At 45.6% G+C, this 17,375-nt stretch overlaps 2 protein-coding genes across 2 annotated transcripts in view; one reads left to right on the top strand and one right to left on the bottom strand.

Annotated features, from left to right (window-relative positions):
* Nucleotides 1-7,824, bottom strand: part of HABP4 (hyaluronan binding protein 4) — a gene marked incomplete at both ends in the record, with an annotated part of 31,150 nt that extends 23,326 nt beyond the window's left edge. Inside the window, one exon of the mRNA XM_080637421.1 lies at nucleotides 7,533-7,824. Within this exon, the coding sequence (XP_080493547.1) occupies nucleotides 7,533-7,824 (292 nt within the window). The remainder of the gene's footprint in view (nucleotides 1-7,532) is intronic.
* Nucleotides 7,825-12,883: 5,059 nt separating this feature from the next.
* Nucleotides 12,884-17,085, top strand: ZNF367 (zinc finger protein 367; the record flags this gene model as incomplete). Its single annotated transcript, XM_080637628.1, has 5 exons — nucleotides 12,884-13,231; nucleotides 13,764-13,914; nucleotides 15,439-15,558; nucleotides 15,982-16,120; nucleotides 16,845-17,085. 5 exons carry the CDS (start codon nucleotides 12,884-12,886, stop codon nucleotides 17,083-17,085), a joined length of 999 nt encoding a protein of 332 aa, XP_080493754.1.
* Between the last annotated feature and the right edge of the window lie 290 nt (nucleotides 17,086-17,375).

The raw sequence follows: 17,375 nt of genomic DNA, 5'->3' as shown, positions 1-17,375 counted from the left end.
TTTTTTTTTTTTTTTTTTTTTTTGGGGGGGAGGGAGTTGGGAGAAGGAAAAGAAACCACAAACCAAGAATAAAAAACAACCACTGCCAAAACAAAATCTTTGTAGCAATGCCACAATAGCTTTCACTTAAAAGGAACTGGGCTATGCTTTGAATGCTCATTAACTACCCCTTCCAAGTACACCCTGATTTTGTCTCCTTGCTTGCATATATAGACTGGTATGCAGGTTTTCTTCAAACCAGGAAAAAAAAAAATCAACAAACAACAACCCTCTGGAGTGTTGTGGATCATCTGCTTGAGGTCCTACAAAGACCATGCTGAAAACTGAAGGTCACTCTTTTAAAGTTACCAAGTTGAGCCTCTCTAAGGTGGTTTTCCTGGGTCTTACACCTGCAGTCTCTATTCAGCTGAAGATGTTGACCACCACTCCCCACTCCAACACTGCTTCCCTGGGAGGTTACTGCAGCAGCCCAGTCTGTCAGCTGAGTTGCATTTCACTTTATAAACTGAGGAACCAGAAATATGATGCTTAAAACTGTTCCCACAGACCCATCTTCTCCCCCCTCCAAGAACCAGATGAACTATTATTATAAAGACATCTGTAAATACTAGAATTACCAGGTACTAGAACTAGGCTAAAGAAAAAGGTCCAGTTTTATAAGCCATTGGTAAAACTAAATCATGCAGAGCTAACGTACTTTAGTTTTCACCTTCCCTACAACAGTACCTTACTATCAGTACTAGTTTTGTTTATACTGCAGCATTTTGATAGACTTTCTAGAGATATGCTTTTAATAAGCATACAGAAGTCACACTGGGAATGGAAATTACACTTTTAAGACCTGCATTGCCTTGTTTCTCAGACTGTGGCTATCTACGTATTAACAGATGGATTCAAAACAACACAGTGAAATCTAGCTGTCCTTGCACTGTTGTCATCTAGCTCTCACCAAGTTTCTCTACCCATATAATCTGTCCTTCTACAAGCAAGACTTTTGCTTTGGAAGAGACAGTTTTTAAGGCTTTGTGTGCTCATGCCTTCTTTTTCCCCACCTTAAAACTAAAAACAAAATTTTTAAAATATATATAAAAATAATAATTAAAAAAATTAAAAAGGTTGTGTGCAGCACACCTTGACTTTGGACAAACACCACAAGGAGTCCAACTTGCAACTGTCATCAGTGACTATAAGCTAGATCAGGAATCTTGCTGTTTCCCCCATTCCTTCATGTAAGGAGCACAGCAGGTGATGGTGGCAGCTAGCATGCAGTTCACAGGCTGAGAGAGGTTACTGCTGCAAAGAACACCAAAGCCTTGCCTTCTGACCTAACATCCAGATGACAATTCTTCACCTTCATGCTTTATGAATCCTCACAAACCTGAGACCAACTCATCTCACCAAAACAGGTGACACTCAAACACAGTAAGACAATTCCATCAATACTCTATTTCCACAAATGCAGTATGGGATGAAGAAGTGCCAAACAAGGGCTTATTTTTATTTTGCTCAACTAGGCCACACAGGAACAGAGCAAGGGCAACGGAGTGTAGCTTTGATTCAGTTAGGACGAACATTAGCCCAAAGAAGGCAGTCAGGTAAAAGACTTGATATATCTTATAGCATGTATTTGAAAAAAAGAGAAAAGCAATGACAAAATGCTTTCCACATGGTAATCTACCCTCAGAGGTTTTCTGAATCAAAGACTATAAACATTGATTTATGCAGGACAGATCCACAGATGGGCTGCCATGTCTTTACCCGGACTCCTGTCAGAATAGGTACATGCTTTGATATATCAATGTCACCCTACAGCAATAAGGGTCACAGGTCAATAATAGTTCCTAGAAAAAGCATTCTTTCCACTTACTTCACAAAATCTGAGTTAAATTATATCCCTTTATTTCTGCAAAATAAGAATCAATATTCTTCGCCTTCTCCAAGTCTCACCTGCAGTTCTATGTACATTCCTTTTGCATCCTCAGATACCTTTTCTCAAAACAAAGCCCTTGATTTAAATTTCTCTCAATGCAGAAATAATTCTCTAAGTTTCATTCATCACTCTATTGTTCTTTTTCTAGCTTTAGCATGTTTGAGGTGAACAAAAGAGCAGACATACTTACAAGATGTTGGAAAGTAAGATTCCTTCAAAGGCATGACAATTCCTTTTCCATTTTCCCTGCTACTGCTACCTCAATAATTCCCAACATTTGCTTCTCTCATATATGGCAACTGGAGATAGATCTGCTGTGCTACTCTTTTAAAAGCCCAAATGACTCCAAGCTCTTGTTCATTAACTAAAATAGCCTGAATAAGAAAAATTTTCCCATGGTAGTATAGTGTGCAATGCTGCCCCTTACCTCAACCAAAGTTCTCCCATACGTATTACTTTACACTTACTGATAGTGAATTTCCTCTGTCACTTTATAACTCCTTTACAATATGTAACTTGTGTCATTGCCCTGTAACTCTTCTTCTACTGTGCTATACAACCTTGTACCAGCAAACTTTGGTTATTTATTGATTCTATTTTTCTCCCATAGATCTTTCAGCACAGTCTTCCCACCCAACTACACACACACGAGAAAATAAACTGTGCTTAAATTTTTTCATTTCAGACAAGTTTCAACTGCTTTGTAGACGTTAAAACAAAGTTAACAACAGCACAAGCATTGGTCTTAAGCTCAAGTCTCTCCTTCGTCTTATTCCAAGACACCCTTCTTTCAGCTTAACTTTTAAATTGAAAAATCTGAGCCTCATGGAACAATTTAGTAGGAGTTCAGAGGAGAAGAAGAAAGTACAAAAAACAAACAGGAATACTGTTCCAGTTTGTCTGGAATGAGGGCGAGTGGAGAAATAATTCAAGGATCTCTGTTATTAATTCTGGCTGCATGCAAATGCACTGCTTCATTATCATCTCAGTAACACAATGATACCTATACATGTACAGCTCATCTTCCTTTACAGTAAAGCTGCATAACTGGAAACAATAAAAATAACTCACACTCTCAAGGACACATTTTTCTATACTTGAGAGTGCAGCAGATGTAAGATTGTACAGACAGTCTTATCTCCTCCCCTGTTCATGTGATTTTGATTTCAAACTTCAAGTTATTAATTTTGTAAACTAAAGCATGGCTAATTATATGATTTGCAGAATAATACTCCAGTATCTGAAAACACACACACAAAAAGGCTTCAGCTACTGTATATACCACACCAAAAAGAGACACATGGAGTTAAGACTCCATTCTGTGGTACATTTTGGTTTCATGTGTGCTAGTACTCAATCACAGAATTGCCTACTGCAGCTTTCCTCCAGGCAACCTTATGACTACATAGCTGAAAGAATGCTATTGGAAGAAGTTATTTAAAATATGAAAATTGCAATCAGTACAAGATAAAATTCCCCCAAAACAGTCCATGCCATATTAATTTTTAAAACAGTAGCTAAAAACTCAAACATATAGTATTCAGTATTGCATCTAAATGTTACACGAATCATCAAATTTACATGAAAGAAGAAAAACTTTTAGAGGTATTAGCAACAAAGGTTTAGAGATTTCAACAGAAAAGAGCTTATTACTGCATGATGAACACATTTAATTTGCCTGGACCGGTAAAGAATGCAAACTCCGCAACTGGGCCTTTTGAACAAAGAGCTGGCAAATGTAGCTTGGCCACTGTGCTAAGAATGAACTGAGTTAAGTGTAAGAGGTACAATTATAAGAGCTGTAGTATCTACAAACAGCCGTTACCCAAATCCTTACCACACAGTATAAAAACCACTGAACACCACAGTCAGTAAAAGAGAAAGAAATACATCATATATATAAGGAGGAAGTTCTTTACTATAAGGGTGGCGAGGCACTGGAATGGGTTGCCCAAGGAAGTTGCGAATGCTCCATTCCTGGCGGTGCTCAAGGCCAGGTTGAACAAAGCCTTGGGTGACATGATTTAATGTGAGGTGCTCCTGCCCATGGCAGGGGAGTTAGAACTTGATGATCTTAAGGTCCTTTCCAACCCTAACAATTCCATGATTCTATGATCATTAAGGTGAAAAGTATAGGTTTTGATGGGCTATGAAATACAAGTCCATTTTCTCCTTAAAGATAGATTCAAAAATAGTCAGTTGTGTCAATTCATAATAAATAGCTTGGATTCTGTAACTCAAAGTACTGGATTATCTGGCAAAGGCCGCTTGGGAGGCTTGTTTCAAACTGAAAACACCTCTAGAAAATAAGTAAAAACTCCCCTAGAAAAGGCAGTGAAGAATTAACTAAAAAAAAAAAAAAAAAAAAAAAAAAAAAATATAAACTCACAGAGCTTTCTGAGTAAACCTTCCACTCAAACTTCAAAAAATAACACCAAAAGAAGCCTCTCAGACTACTCTAAAACCTTTTCTCTATTTCAAGATCAAAGACTAAGCCTGCTTCAAGTCTCTCTAAAGGTAAAAACTATTTTGTTCGGATTTAATATGCTCAAGAAATAACACAATAATAAAACAAAAATTGTGAAACTTCTAACAAGACTTTTTGTAACCCAAAAAAGCAGAACACCCAGTAATCAGAAAGACCAGTTTTGAGGTGGTCCAATGGAGGGCCATGAAGATGATCAAAGGGCTGGAAAGGCTGCCCGATGAGGAAAGGCTGAAGGAGCTAGGTCTCTTCTCCCTGGAGAAGGCTCGGCTGGGGGACACATCACAGTATTCCAGTACTTGAAGGGCAGCTACAGAGTGCAGAGAGGACGAAGGCTTCTATCTTCACAAGAAGCCACATGGAGAAGACAAGGGGCAACAGGTACAAGCTGCATAAGAAGAGTTTTCATCTTAGTTATCAGGAAGAAATTTATAACTGGAATTCATTCACTGGAACAACCCCACCAGAGCCATGGTGGAGTCCCCATCACTGAAGGTCTTCCAAATGCAATGAGACAGGACGCTAGATGATCCGCTCTACGCCGCCCTTCCCAGGAAAGGTTGCACCAGGCAATCCTTTGAGGTCCCACTCAACCTGGGCTGATCTGTGATGATTCTATGAACATGAATACAATACAGACTGAATTTTGTCATTTCAACCACAATACCATAATCTGATTCAGCTGTTTAGATGGGTCTAGATTCTTTTTTATGGTCTTTAATTCCTAATCAGTAAAATGAAGTTAGGGGGAGTTATGCCTGAAATCTGGACTTTTTCTTTTTTTTTTTTTTTTTTTTTAATAAAAGTTTAGTGATGAGCATCAAGATTTCATAATTTCAATCAATTTGCTTTATTTCCTCAAACAGAGAAGTACTGCTCTAGCAATGCATCTATCATTATAAGCTTTATGTCAAACTGAGATGGTATGAGGACCTTCCTGAGCGAGCACTCATTCTCAGCCACTAAGCTGGTATCTTCTACTCTACCGAGAAGTTTTCTGGTTGAATCTTGTATAACAAATCAATTTTGTATGGCCTAATAAAAAGCTGCCCCCACCTTAAAAACAAAACAAAACAAAAACACTAGATTTCCCCCACACACCTCCCCTACCCACCACATGCTTTATGTTTGCCAGCGACACTGTCACTGTATTTGCCCTAAGTCAGAGGATGAGCTCTGTCCTTCAGAGCAGACTCACTAAGATACTACTTCCACAGGAAGAACATGCAGGCAGGAGCAAGTGTCAACTCTCTGCCCTGGTTTTACATCCTGAGTAATAGGACAGCCACTTCCTGTAAAGGAAGCGTGGCATTTTTTTCACAGCAAATAACTCTTCTTCAAATAGATATTCATTCACTTTCACAAAGACTACTGTAAGTCAGTGGTCTTTTCTCTATTTTAAATTAGCAAGCGACCAGTTAAAACAAGGCATGCGTGCCTCATCTCTCTATATGAGAAACTAGGTTTCTTAATATCAAGGTATTAGAAAATAGTCAAAACCATTCCACAGAGTCACTGTGTATTATCACAGAATTACACTCGGAACCCGTGTGCTTAAGATAGCTATAGACAAGTGGCAGGTAAAGGATGCTCTTCACATACTTCTGACACTCCTGGCAGGTTACCAATAACCACCAGCTCTTGTTCAAGAACTTTTTCATCAAAACTTGAGGCTTTGAGGTTCACTGAACAGGCCTCTTCACCTCCGTTTAATATCCTCAGTGAAGTATCCCTTAAGTAAAATAAACCTGTTACTAGTGTGACTATTGGTCTTACAGGCAGAGATCTGTGACAAAGTCACATAACAATCATAGAGGAATCTCAAAAGGCAAGTTTCATGCGACTATCCAAAGGGAAAGTGACAATTTGATAAGATCATCCTCTACAAAGATGATCATTAACCAGTGCTTATTTGGCATTGAAAGAGTCCCTGCTGCACAAGGTGAAATAATTGCTGTTGGAACAGCGTAAGACTGTATGTAAGTCTAAGCGATAACTGGTAGCACTGGCAATGTCTTGGAGCAATAACCCAGATTGAAAGGCTGCATGCACCTTTTTCTAGGGATTTAAAACACACAGTTCAATTACTATGAATTTAACAGGAGACTTTACTTCAGGAAAAGTTCAGTATCTTAATGTGTTAAGCTCCAATGCCTGCTGCAGGTGAATGGGAATTTACAACACAAGAGGGTAAAACCAGAGGTTTTGGACAGTGTGAAGAGCCAGCCCTCAAATACTTTAGATACTGAATCCAGCAGCCTGGAGCTCAATACCAGGTAAGTAATAACAGTAAGACTCACAAGAAAAAAAGACTTCAACTGCGAGGAGCCATTGCCCAACAAAGCCTTCAGCTGTGAAGAAAACTGTGACAAACATTCTGATACAAAAGCCGACTGGCTCCCTTGAAGCAACATTCTGCATCACAACCTTGCAGCTGACAAACAGCCTAGACTATTCCTGAACACCGTGCTAAAGAGTTCATCTAGCAGATAAGTTTTTATTCAAATGTTTGTGCAACAATGCAAGCTTAAGGCAAACTAAGCACAGATTCCCGGGGATATTATAACCCTGAGGAAGCCGAAGTACCAGAAGACTCAGAGGGCCCAAGAAAACAAGTCTGCAAGCATCAGACACCAAAGGTAAACGGCCACTGACGAAATGCATCAACAGGGATGCTAAACCAGCAAAAAAACTACAGCTGCCGCGGTGGCAGAGTTAATACTCTTTCATCTGTCTCTTGGGTCTACTTCTGAAGTTCTCGTTTGCTCGCCCGACGACGCATTTAACTTCAGAAGCCCCCCGGGTAGGATGGGAGAGCTCCCACGACGGCCCTGGAGCTCGGCACCGCAGTAACGCCCAGCTGTCCCCGTCTCTCCAAGGGGACTTTCAAGTACCCACTCACAACGACAACCCAAGGAAATCGATCTTGTCATTACCGCAGCCGCAAGCGGCGGAACGCCAGGACGGCTGAAGGGAGGCGGGGCGGGGGGGGGGACAGCCGCGACCCCCGCCACGCTGCAGAGCCCTCTGCCTGCACCGGCACCCGACTCCTACGTAACACCGGCTGCCGGGCCGCTCGCCCCGCCGGCACCCCCATCCCCCGCCCCGCCTCCGTACCGGCTTGCGTCGGCCCCCTGGGCGCAGGGGGACTCCCGGGCTGCTTGCGCTGCTTCTGGGACTCCCTCTTGCCGCCGCCCGCCCTGCCGCCGGGACCCGCTGTCCTGACTGCTGCCGCCGTCGCCGCCTCGTCACGCTTCTTGCGCTGCTGCTGTCGGCGCTCGGCCTCGCTCAGGATGTCGAAGGGGTCAGACTCGTCGTCCAGGAGCTGGTAGAAGCGGTTGGCGATGGAGCAGCCAAAGCTCTCCTGCATCAAGGCAGCCACCGGACTGTCCACCGTCCCCTTCATCATCGCTCCGGACAACCGATCCTATCCCCTTCCCTACCCGAGGTCTGCTCTGGGGCTGCCGCTGAGTGACCACGGAGCACTGCAGCCCGGAGACTACCCCGCCGAGCTCGGCACCGGCTCAGCACTACCCGGGCGACCGCTCCATTGCCATTACCATTGCCGGTGCCCCGCCCTTCGCCGAGCCGCGAAACCAATGAAACTCCGCAGCTGCGAGCGGAGCCCCAGCCACCACCTATCGGCGGCGCCGGGCCCACCCACCGCGACACGAGAAACCAATTGTGCGAAATAACGGCAACAGCGAGCGACCAATCCGCAATAGCGCCTTTAGGTTTCGCCCCGCCCCCGACGTGCTGCTACGGCAAACTAGCGTGCGGCTCTTGCACCGTCAATAATGGGGCACTGACCAATTGGGTGTGCTGCTCAGGGAGCCCGGCAGTATTAGTTATGCATGAGCCATGGCATTGCTCAAGGTGTGCTCCCGCGCTGCTCATCGGTGGTGGGGGGCTGGTAAAGACCCTCTGTGTGTGAGTGCGTGCCTGGGTAGGCTCTTCAGTAGGAGTCTGTAATGTAATGTCTTCGCGTAACTGTCCCACGGGCCTTCTGCTACAATCCACATCCGCTAACGACTGACTTTAATGCTGCACTGAGAGCTCTCAGTGCAACTGTGCTTCAAGCACCCAGCACGCTTTCACAAATTCACCTGGTATTCCCTCGAAGTGTTTTAATTGCCTCTTTCCGCTTAAAACTGAGGTGGTGTTGGTTCCTTACATTGGTGGACCCCTGCGGGCATAACAGCTTACAAATGCAGCACAAGGGTGAGACATACAGGTTCCAGAGTCTAACATGGAAAGCTGCTCTGTTCAGCAAAACCAGTAGAGCCCCCAAGCCATCACTAAGCCTCATATGATGTGAGAGTGTACATGCAGGCACCCTATGACTGTAGAAGCCATGTCGGTCAGTGCCAACAATGCCTGGAGTGAGCTGCAAATCCCTTTCCCAACTCTGAAAACCAACAGCACAAACACTCCTGGAGACTCAACGAGGTTCATTCACAGTGTTCAGCGGACGGGCAACTATGCAGGCAAACCACCCCTGCCTCCTCCATCAGCTACAGCAACCCCAAACACGTGGTGTAAAAATCTCAGCCTTTCAGACACATTCACCTAAAGAATGCCAACTGCAGTCGAGATTTCTGTGGTTACGCTGTGTTATTTCTGTGGCTAGACTGTGTTTTTATTTTCGGCATTCACAGGAAACCTAGCAGTTCCTCTATTATGATAACTTCACTGTACATCCCACCTTGCCTTGAAATTAATCTTATCCTTAGCACAAGTCCTTGAAACTAAATCAGAGTCTGCACTGTGCTTCATAAAGTGGGATTAGAGACAGCACTGACAGCATAACAACCACCTCCCTCTGTCTTGGAGTGCAGATAGGTCAAAGTACACAGCGCATCCTCCACCTGCCACTCCGAGCCTTGAATATAATCACTCTATCTCCCCTAGCCTTCACACAGACTCACGTATGCAGGGCTTGCTTGCTACAGAATAAAAATAATTTCATTATACTGTGCCCTTTTACAGCTTCATCCTCATTTGTGACATCACAGCCAAGGCAGGGGGGGTTGGAACTAGATGATCTTTAAGGTCCTTTCTAGTCCAAACCGTTCTATGATTCTATCAATGGAAATAATGACAGCAACTAAGTTAGGGCTATTGTCTGCTCACAAACAGCTTTAAAAAATCCTGGTGGTCAAGTCAAAGCTCTTAGGCTCTGACATGCTTCAAATTGAATAAGGAAATTCTAACTCTTCAAAGAGAATATATTATTATTAATTCTGCACAGTTTTAAAATTGTAAATAATAGCTAGCCATAATTAACAACAAATTAAGAATTTCTGAAGGTACTTCTATGAATATGACACAATAATAAAATACTGTTAAAGAAATGTTTATCCAGATAAACTGTACTTGCCTCTGAATAGTTGCTTTATTTTGTAGCAAGATGAAACTACATGCATTTTCAGTGAAAAGAAGTAATTGGAAAACTACTTTATTCTGTTTTATTCTGTGAAAATACATTAATACCACCACATTACCACAACACATAACAAAACTACCAAATCTTTCACAGGCCTTTGTGCAGCCTTTTGGTATCAATCACAGCATCCACACTACATTTCCTCAGCAAACACTGGACCTAGAAAGCTTTTTAGAAATTTTTTAAACCTTATTTTTATTTAAAACACTTTACAAATATGAACCAAAGCCCACTGAATTCATACTATATATGAAAAACGGCATACAAAAGGGTGTTTTTATTGACTGGACAATGTGCTTGCAGCTTCAACAGGTGTTTCGAAGGTCATCTTTGGATAGGAATTCAGAAATACTTCAGCAGCAAGACTAGAGATATGATGTTTTGTAGAATCTGGCTGTGTTTTCATGAAGTTTCAAAAGATAAAAATAATAAGGGACTCTTCATTCGGGGCTATAGTGATAGGACAAGGGGTAATGGGTTAAAACTTGAACAGGGGAAGTTTAGATGGGATATAAGAAGGAAGTTCTTTACTGTGAGGGTGGTGAGGCAGTGGAATGCATTGCCCAAGAAAGCTGTGAATCCTCCATCCTTGACAGTGTTCAAGGCCAGGGTGAACAGAGCCTTGGGTGACATGGTTTAATGTGAGGTGTCCCTGCCCATGGCAGCGGGATTAGGACTTGATGATCTTAAGGTCCTTTCCAACCTTAACTATTCTATGAGTCTATAAAAAATATATATATATAACTTCTCTGAGTTATATATAATAGCACTGATCAAGGACTTTTCAGTCTGTCATGCTCTGCCAGTGAGGAGGGACAGAAGAAACCAGGAGGAAGCAGAGACAGGACACCTGATCCAAACTAGCCAAAGGGGTATTCCACACCACAGCACGTCATGCCCAGTACATAAACTGGGGGGAGTTACCCAGAAGTGACTGGTCACTGCTTGGGCTGGGCATTGGTCAGAAGGTGGTGAGCAGTTGTATTGTGCATCACTGCTGGTTTATGAGCTTTCATTTCTTCTGTTGTTGTTTCGTATTATTATCATTATTGGTATTGTTGGTATTCTTTCTATTATCACTATGTTTCACTTTATTCTAGTTATTAAATTATTACCAAGTTCTCATTTCAGCCCGCGAGTTTTATGTTCTTCTATTCTCCTCCCCATCCCGTGCAGGGAAGGTGGAAGGGGTGGGAGTGAGCGAGCAACTGCGTGGTGCTGAGTTATCATCTGGGTTTAAAACACTACAGGTCCCCTCCAATCCAAACCATTCTGGTTTGGACATGCAATGCATTGCACCGCCCACAGTATATGCAATTTTACATAATGAATTGTAACATTAGTTCCCACAGTCACTGGAGCTCCTCTGCAGCTACATGCACTACTCGAAGCGTGAGTCGTGTAGTTTTGGAAATTTAGGGTGTTCTTTTCAGTGTTTCTACCAGCCAAAGCCAAGTCAGTGTATGCCACCGTATCCCAACCATTCCTCGCTACCACCGCATCTGTCTCGCACGAGCCAGAGCCAGGCACCTCTTACCCACACAGATGACTTACGGCCGGCACCACCACCACCGTTCCGCCCCCCCCCCCTCCCCCCCCCCCCCCGCCATCTCCCGTGGCCGCAGACCGGCAGCCGCCCTGCGTGCACAGTTTGTGCTAGCGGGTTGCAGAACTGGACTGGGTCTCCGTTTCAAAGGATGCAGGCTGGAAATCTAAGTGGTAAAGATGCCGTTTTGGTAATCGCAGTGCAAGTACCTCTGCAACTACATTAGACTGGGAAACAAGCAAGCAAAACAACAAATAAACAAAAACACCAACAAAACAACCCACACACCAACACCCCTCAAACAGTAATACACTGAAATTGGTAACCGGCACAAACTTTTACTATCTCAAGCCTGAGAAGACTCCTAGAATTCCCGAGCCGCGGCCCGTGGTGGCCTGCCGACCCGGGCCGGCCCTGGCAGCTTCCCGCTTCTTTCCGTCTTAGGGACGGTGCCTGTTGACTCACAGGGACACTGGCCGTGCCCGGCGAGACAGGCCGGCCTCCCATGCTGCAGAACCCTGGCAGCCCGGCCCGCGGCAACCAACGCCTTCAGGGCGCAGCGGCGCTCCCCGCCAACTCCTCGCAACCGGCATACTGGCCGCACCACAGCGCCCTCCAGCGGTACAAGTGCCGCCGCCACCTCCCCACTTGGGGATCCCTCCCCACCGACAAGCGCGCTACCAGCTCTGCGAACAGAGCCGCGGCAGGGGAGGGGCGGAGAAAAGCGAAGCCGGCCCCGCCAGGGCGTTGCCTCGGAAGGCTGCCTCTTTAAACTTCGCGCCCCCCGCCAGGGCGCGCGAAACCCGCCAGGGCGCATCAGTCCCCCACGGAGGGCCAATCAGCACCTCCCCCGGGGCGGCCCGCAAGCCCACTCAGTTTCGAACTCCGCCAGTGAGCAAGGCGCCTGCCCAATAGGGCGGCAGAAGAGAACCCGCGTCCCGCTCGAACCCCGCCTTAGAGGGCGTGGTCGCCGACTTCCCCTCCTAGCGGTTGGTCGGCGGGAACCGCCGGTCCGTGACGTTAGCGCCGGGGTGGGTGATTGGTTACGCTCAGGCGCGAAACGTAACGCGGGAAAACCTGGGGTTCGGCCTGGGGTGTGGGAGCGCAGGGGTGGTGGCGGCGGCGGTTCTTCCTCGGGTATCGCCGGTACCGGAACTGCCAGCGGAGTCGGCGCCGCTTCGGAAAGGTGCGGGAAGGCTGCGGCTGCTTCAGTCCGGCCACTGCTATGGCCTGGGGCTGCCGCTGACTTTGCGGATCCGATCGGGGGTGGCCGCGCAGGGAAGGAAGGCACCGAGATCCCGCCGGGAGCTGCCGTCCCCGGCGATGAGCGGCTGAGGTGGGCCCGAGCGGTGGCCGCTGGACCTCACGGCACGCTCAGCACCTCCTTCCCCATCCCGGGACGCGGAGTCAGACAGCGAGCCTGAGCCACCGCTCCCTCACCCCCTTCCAGGCGCCGGTGCCCGCGAGGGGTCGGCGATGGCGGAGCGGCTGCCGCCGGGTCCCCCCGTGATTTTTTGCCAGGACTCCCCGAAGCGCGTCTTGGTTTCCGTTATCAAAACGACCCCGATCAAACCATCCTCACCGGCAGTCGGCGAGGAGCCGGCGCCCGCCCTGCCCGTCCCCAACAGCCCCGGTTTCAGCGACTTTATGGTCTACCCCTGGCGCTGGGGAGAGAATGCCCACAACGTGACCCTCAGCCCTGGCGGCGCCGCCGCGCCCCCGGCTCTCCCACCGCCCCTCGGAGGAGCGGGTAGGGCGGCCACCGGGGACGACGAGCGAGCCGGGAGCCCGGGCGGCGGAGGCGGCAGGCACCGGCACCTGAAGGTAAGTCAGTGCGGGCCCGGGCGCGGCGGGCGGCGGAGTTAAAGGGTGACTGCGCGCCCTTCCCCCGCCTCCTCCCGGAGATTTAAAGTGAAGTCATATCCGGCAGCGGCGCGTGCGTCCCGGTGCCGGAAGGGGGGGAAATAAGGAAGAGGGAGGCGCTGGGAGCCGAAGAGCGAGTACCTGACCGTGCACTGGCGTTATGCACTAGGAAAGAGAGAGGAAATAAAATCCCTCGCCACACACAGAAGTTGTTTTCTGTCTTGCTGCTTCCTTCCCATTTTGTTAGTGCACGTCAAAGTGCTGGGGGTGACTGACGACTCCCTGGTACTTGCCGGTCGTACCTCCGTAAAGAGCCCGTTAGGAAAGCGCCTGTCGCGCTGTGGTGTGGTTACCGGTAAATCGCTAACGCTCTCACTGCCCCTCCGTCACACAGACGCGACGCAAAAGTCACTTCAGGGAAAGTTGTGTGTTTCTGGTTACACCGCAGCGGTGGGACCGTGCGGGATGCCAGCTCCTCGCTGTGTTAATGCAGGATGGGCTAAGGCGAGGCCGTCCGAGAGCAGACACCGTCCGCGACCTGATTAGCGAAGGAGAGCACTCTTCCAGCAGAATACGCTGCAATATCTGCAACAGGGTTTTCCCGCGAGAGAAATCTCTGCAGGCCCACAAACGAACGCACACTGGTGAGTAGAGAGGTGTGAGCCATGTAGAAAGCAGCAGGGAAGGAGTTAAAAAAGAGAACAACCACCAAAAAAACCACAGAAAACCCGCAACAGACTCAACCTGTTAATATTTTATTGAAACTGGCAAATGAATCATACTTTCTTTCAATGCTTAGTGCAATCGATGTCTTTATAACAGTATTTGTCATGGAAACGCATAGAATAGGCTAGGCAAATTGTGTAAATATTTCATGTGCTGCTGTCATGGGCTTACTTTGTAAGAGGGAGGGCTTTTCTTGAGTGCAGTGCTCTCTATATGTAGCGCTTTTTATTCTCACTGCCTCTTTGTAACTTGTTTCCTTCTTGCTGGTGTATTTTCCACAGAGATGAAAGTTGAGGTGTCAGAGGAGACAGTAACTTAAAAAGGGGCTGGTAACTCTTGTGGGGCAGTGTAACACCCTAGAAGTGTAGCTTAAATGTTGAGGAAAGAGTTCAAATGCTCAAAATCAGTTATGTCTCCCTAGAATTCACTTTCTGCAGTGGAGGTGGTAGTGCAAATTCAATGAATGAGCTGTTTGTAAGAGGCAACTCACAGTTAAGTTAAAATGTAGCATCAACCTACTCAATAGCCAGCTGAGCTTGAACTAAACCGGAGATGCTGAGTTTTTTTAATCCAAGTAAATATATGTTTTACCCTCTTCATGTTCCACCAGTACTCTATTTGCAATAAAGTGTGAACTAATGCAGCTCACAATACAGACACAACCGTCAACACTCCTCCCCAAAATGAGAAACAAACAAAAACCAGCAAAAAACACCCAAAACAAGACTCCAGAAAACCCTTAGCTCACATGGTCTCTTTCTGACTCAAGTCACTAAAACTAAGCTAGATTCTGATATTGAACAGCAGTTTCCCTGTGCTTTTTGGTGAAAAGATAGTTTTATTTCACTTAGTTGCATTAGGTGTTGTCTGAACTACTTAACTGAGCAGAGCATACCCTGGTGTTATTCCTCAGACTTAGTAAATCAGCATCACACTCATTTGGTCACCCTTCCTGAGAGGTGATTGCACGGCATGCCCTGGCATAGTTGCTCACAGTCAGATCCTCTTGAGGGAGGAAACGCCTGCCACATCTGTTCTTCTCATTGCAGTTTGCATGGGGAATTCTTCCTTGACGACTGTCCTAAGAAAACTTTCTTGGCTTAAGTCTGGGATAAGTTTATCTGTGCAAGAGGCTTTAATCAGAAAAGAGAACAAGTTAAAAATATATATATATCTTCTTCCTCCTCACCCGTCCGCCTCCCCCCGGGAAATAGCTGTGCTATCCAATAGCATTGAGCATGTACTTCAAAGTACAGATTTCTGTGGGGTAAAAGTGTGCCTCTGCTATTTGGTATACCAGGGCTTTTTAAGTAGGTGCAGGTGTCTGAGTGGGTAAAATGGGAGCTTGCTTGTCTAAGTCTTAAGTCAGGGACCATCACTGCATACTATGAATCCTCTTTTTATATTCAGCTTCATAACTCTGTTCTTTTGTTATTTTTAAGGTGAAAGGCCTTATTTGTGTGACTACCCAGACTGCGGGAAAGCCTTTGTTCAGAGTGGACAGCTAAAAACCCACCAGCGTCTCCACACAGGGGAGAAACCTTTCGTCTGCTCAGAGAATGGTGAGCCGTCAGGGAAAGATTAGCAGCTTTCAGGCTAGGGTCAGTCCAGTACTGGAAACATGTGGCACATTCATGTGGCAAAGATCCATAAAAGCTTTGGATTTTAGTTTTGGAGGAGCTTTTAGGGAAGAGAGGAACCACACAAAAATCTACATAATCATGCAGATATGTAGCTAAGGATTGCATATCTGATTATATAATTAGGTTATCAGTAATTCTGTCACTCAATACTAATGTATAAAATGATGTGGCAAGTTTTGACCGCTCAGCTAGATCTTGCTGTTTTCAGCCAAGCCTAGGGTTTTATGAGTGAGGAAAGCTGGATTCAGCAGCAGCTTCATCCCAAAGATAATACACTTACTCGTTGTTTGGCTGCTTTCTATAACATGTTCTTCATTATCACTTTGTGGGGTGTTTTTTAAGGATGTTTAAGCAGATTCACGCATGCAAACCGTCACTGCCCCAAACATCCGTATGCCCGACTGAAGAGGGAAGAGCTTACAGACAGGCTGAGTAAGAAGGAGACGGCTGACAATAAAGCTGTAGCTGAGTGGCTAGCAAAGTAAGTTCCCTCCCTCATTGTGTCATCTTTCTCTAAGTACTTACAAGTGTAGTCTGGGAAAGCATTTTATTCTGGGGGTAAAAAAAACCCCAACAAACCAAAAGCAGCTGTTCCTGCAGTACAAATCAGTCTGGCCTTGCCTTTCCTTAAAGAAGCAAACTAAAGGCAAAGTTCCTCATAAGACTTACTTGGATCTTTTTTTGTTTATTTGGTTTGTTTAGTTTTGGGTTGATTGGTTGGTTTTGGGGTGGTTTTTTTTTTGTTGTTGCAACAGGGTTTTATGTTGGTTTTTTGGTTGGGTTTTTTTTGTGGGGTTTTTTTTTTGGTTGGTTTTTTTAATTTGTTTTTTGTTTTTTTTTCGCTGTTTAAATACTTTTCTTTGTTTAATCAACACCTGCTAATACCTTGTTTTTAGTGCTAGGGTCTTGCTGAATTTGCATTTGTATGAGGGGTAACAATTTTCTATGCCTAGGGAGAAATGCCTGCTGGGAATACCATGTAGAGAAGAAATCTGTCACAGATGTTCACTTGGGCACTTCACACTTAAAATAATAAATAAAGGAAGTTTCTGACAGCTGAAATACAAGGACTGAAAGATAAAGCCGAATGCAGCGCTTAGTCAGATCCAAACTAATACTTATGTGGGAGGTTTTTGCCGGCTTTGAATTGGTGTGCAAGTGAGTTGCATGTATTTTAAAAGCGTTTACCAACTTTAATTCTGTAGATACTGGGAGACCAGAGAACAGCGGGCTCCCGCTTTGAAAAGTAAAACAATACAGAAAACAGATCAGGAGCAGCAGGACCCCATGGAATATCTTCAGTCTGATGAAGAGGATGATGAAGAAGAGAAAAACAGTGCTCATTCAGCTGCTCGCCGCCGCCTCCAGGAACAGCGTGAACGCATGCATGGCGCACTGGCTCTTATTGAGCTTGCAAACCTAGCTGTGGCACCGCTGCGACAGTAGATCGGAACAGAGTCTGCCTATACAAAATGTACTTACTGGTGGTATTTAACCAGTTAGATCCTGAGTATAAATAAGCTAAGCACCTTATTTGCTTATCATAGGCTGCTATTCTGTAGAATTTATGAAGAATGTTGTTGCCCCATCACATGGGGTGAGAGAATTGCACTTTTTTTAAGGTAAAAGATAGTTGTAAAGTTTCTAAGTATTTTGTAAATATAGGAATGCATAAGGCAGGGTTGACAAATGTATGTGTTGTGGGAAGCTAGATTTTGCAAGGTTAACTCATTTAT

Source organism: Psittacula echo (assembly GCF_963264785.1).
Source record: "Psittacula echo genome assembly, chromosome: Z".
In the NCBI taxonomy this organism is placed as follows: Eukaryota; Metazoa; Chordata; class Aves; order Psittaciformes; family Psittacidae; genus Psittacula; species Psittacula echo.
The sequence above is the reverse complement of the archived record's forward strand: the minus strand, read 5'-3'. Positions and strand labels throughout refer to the sequence as shown.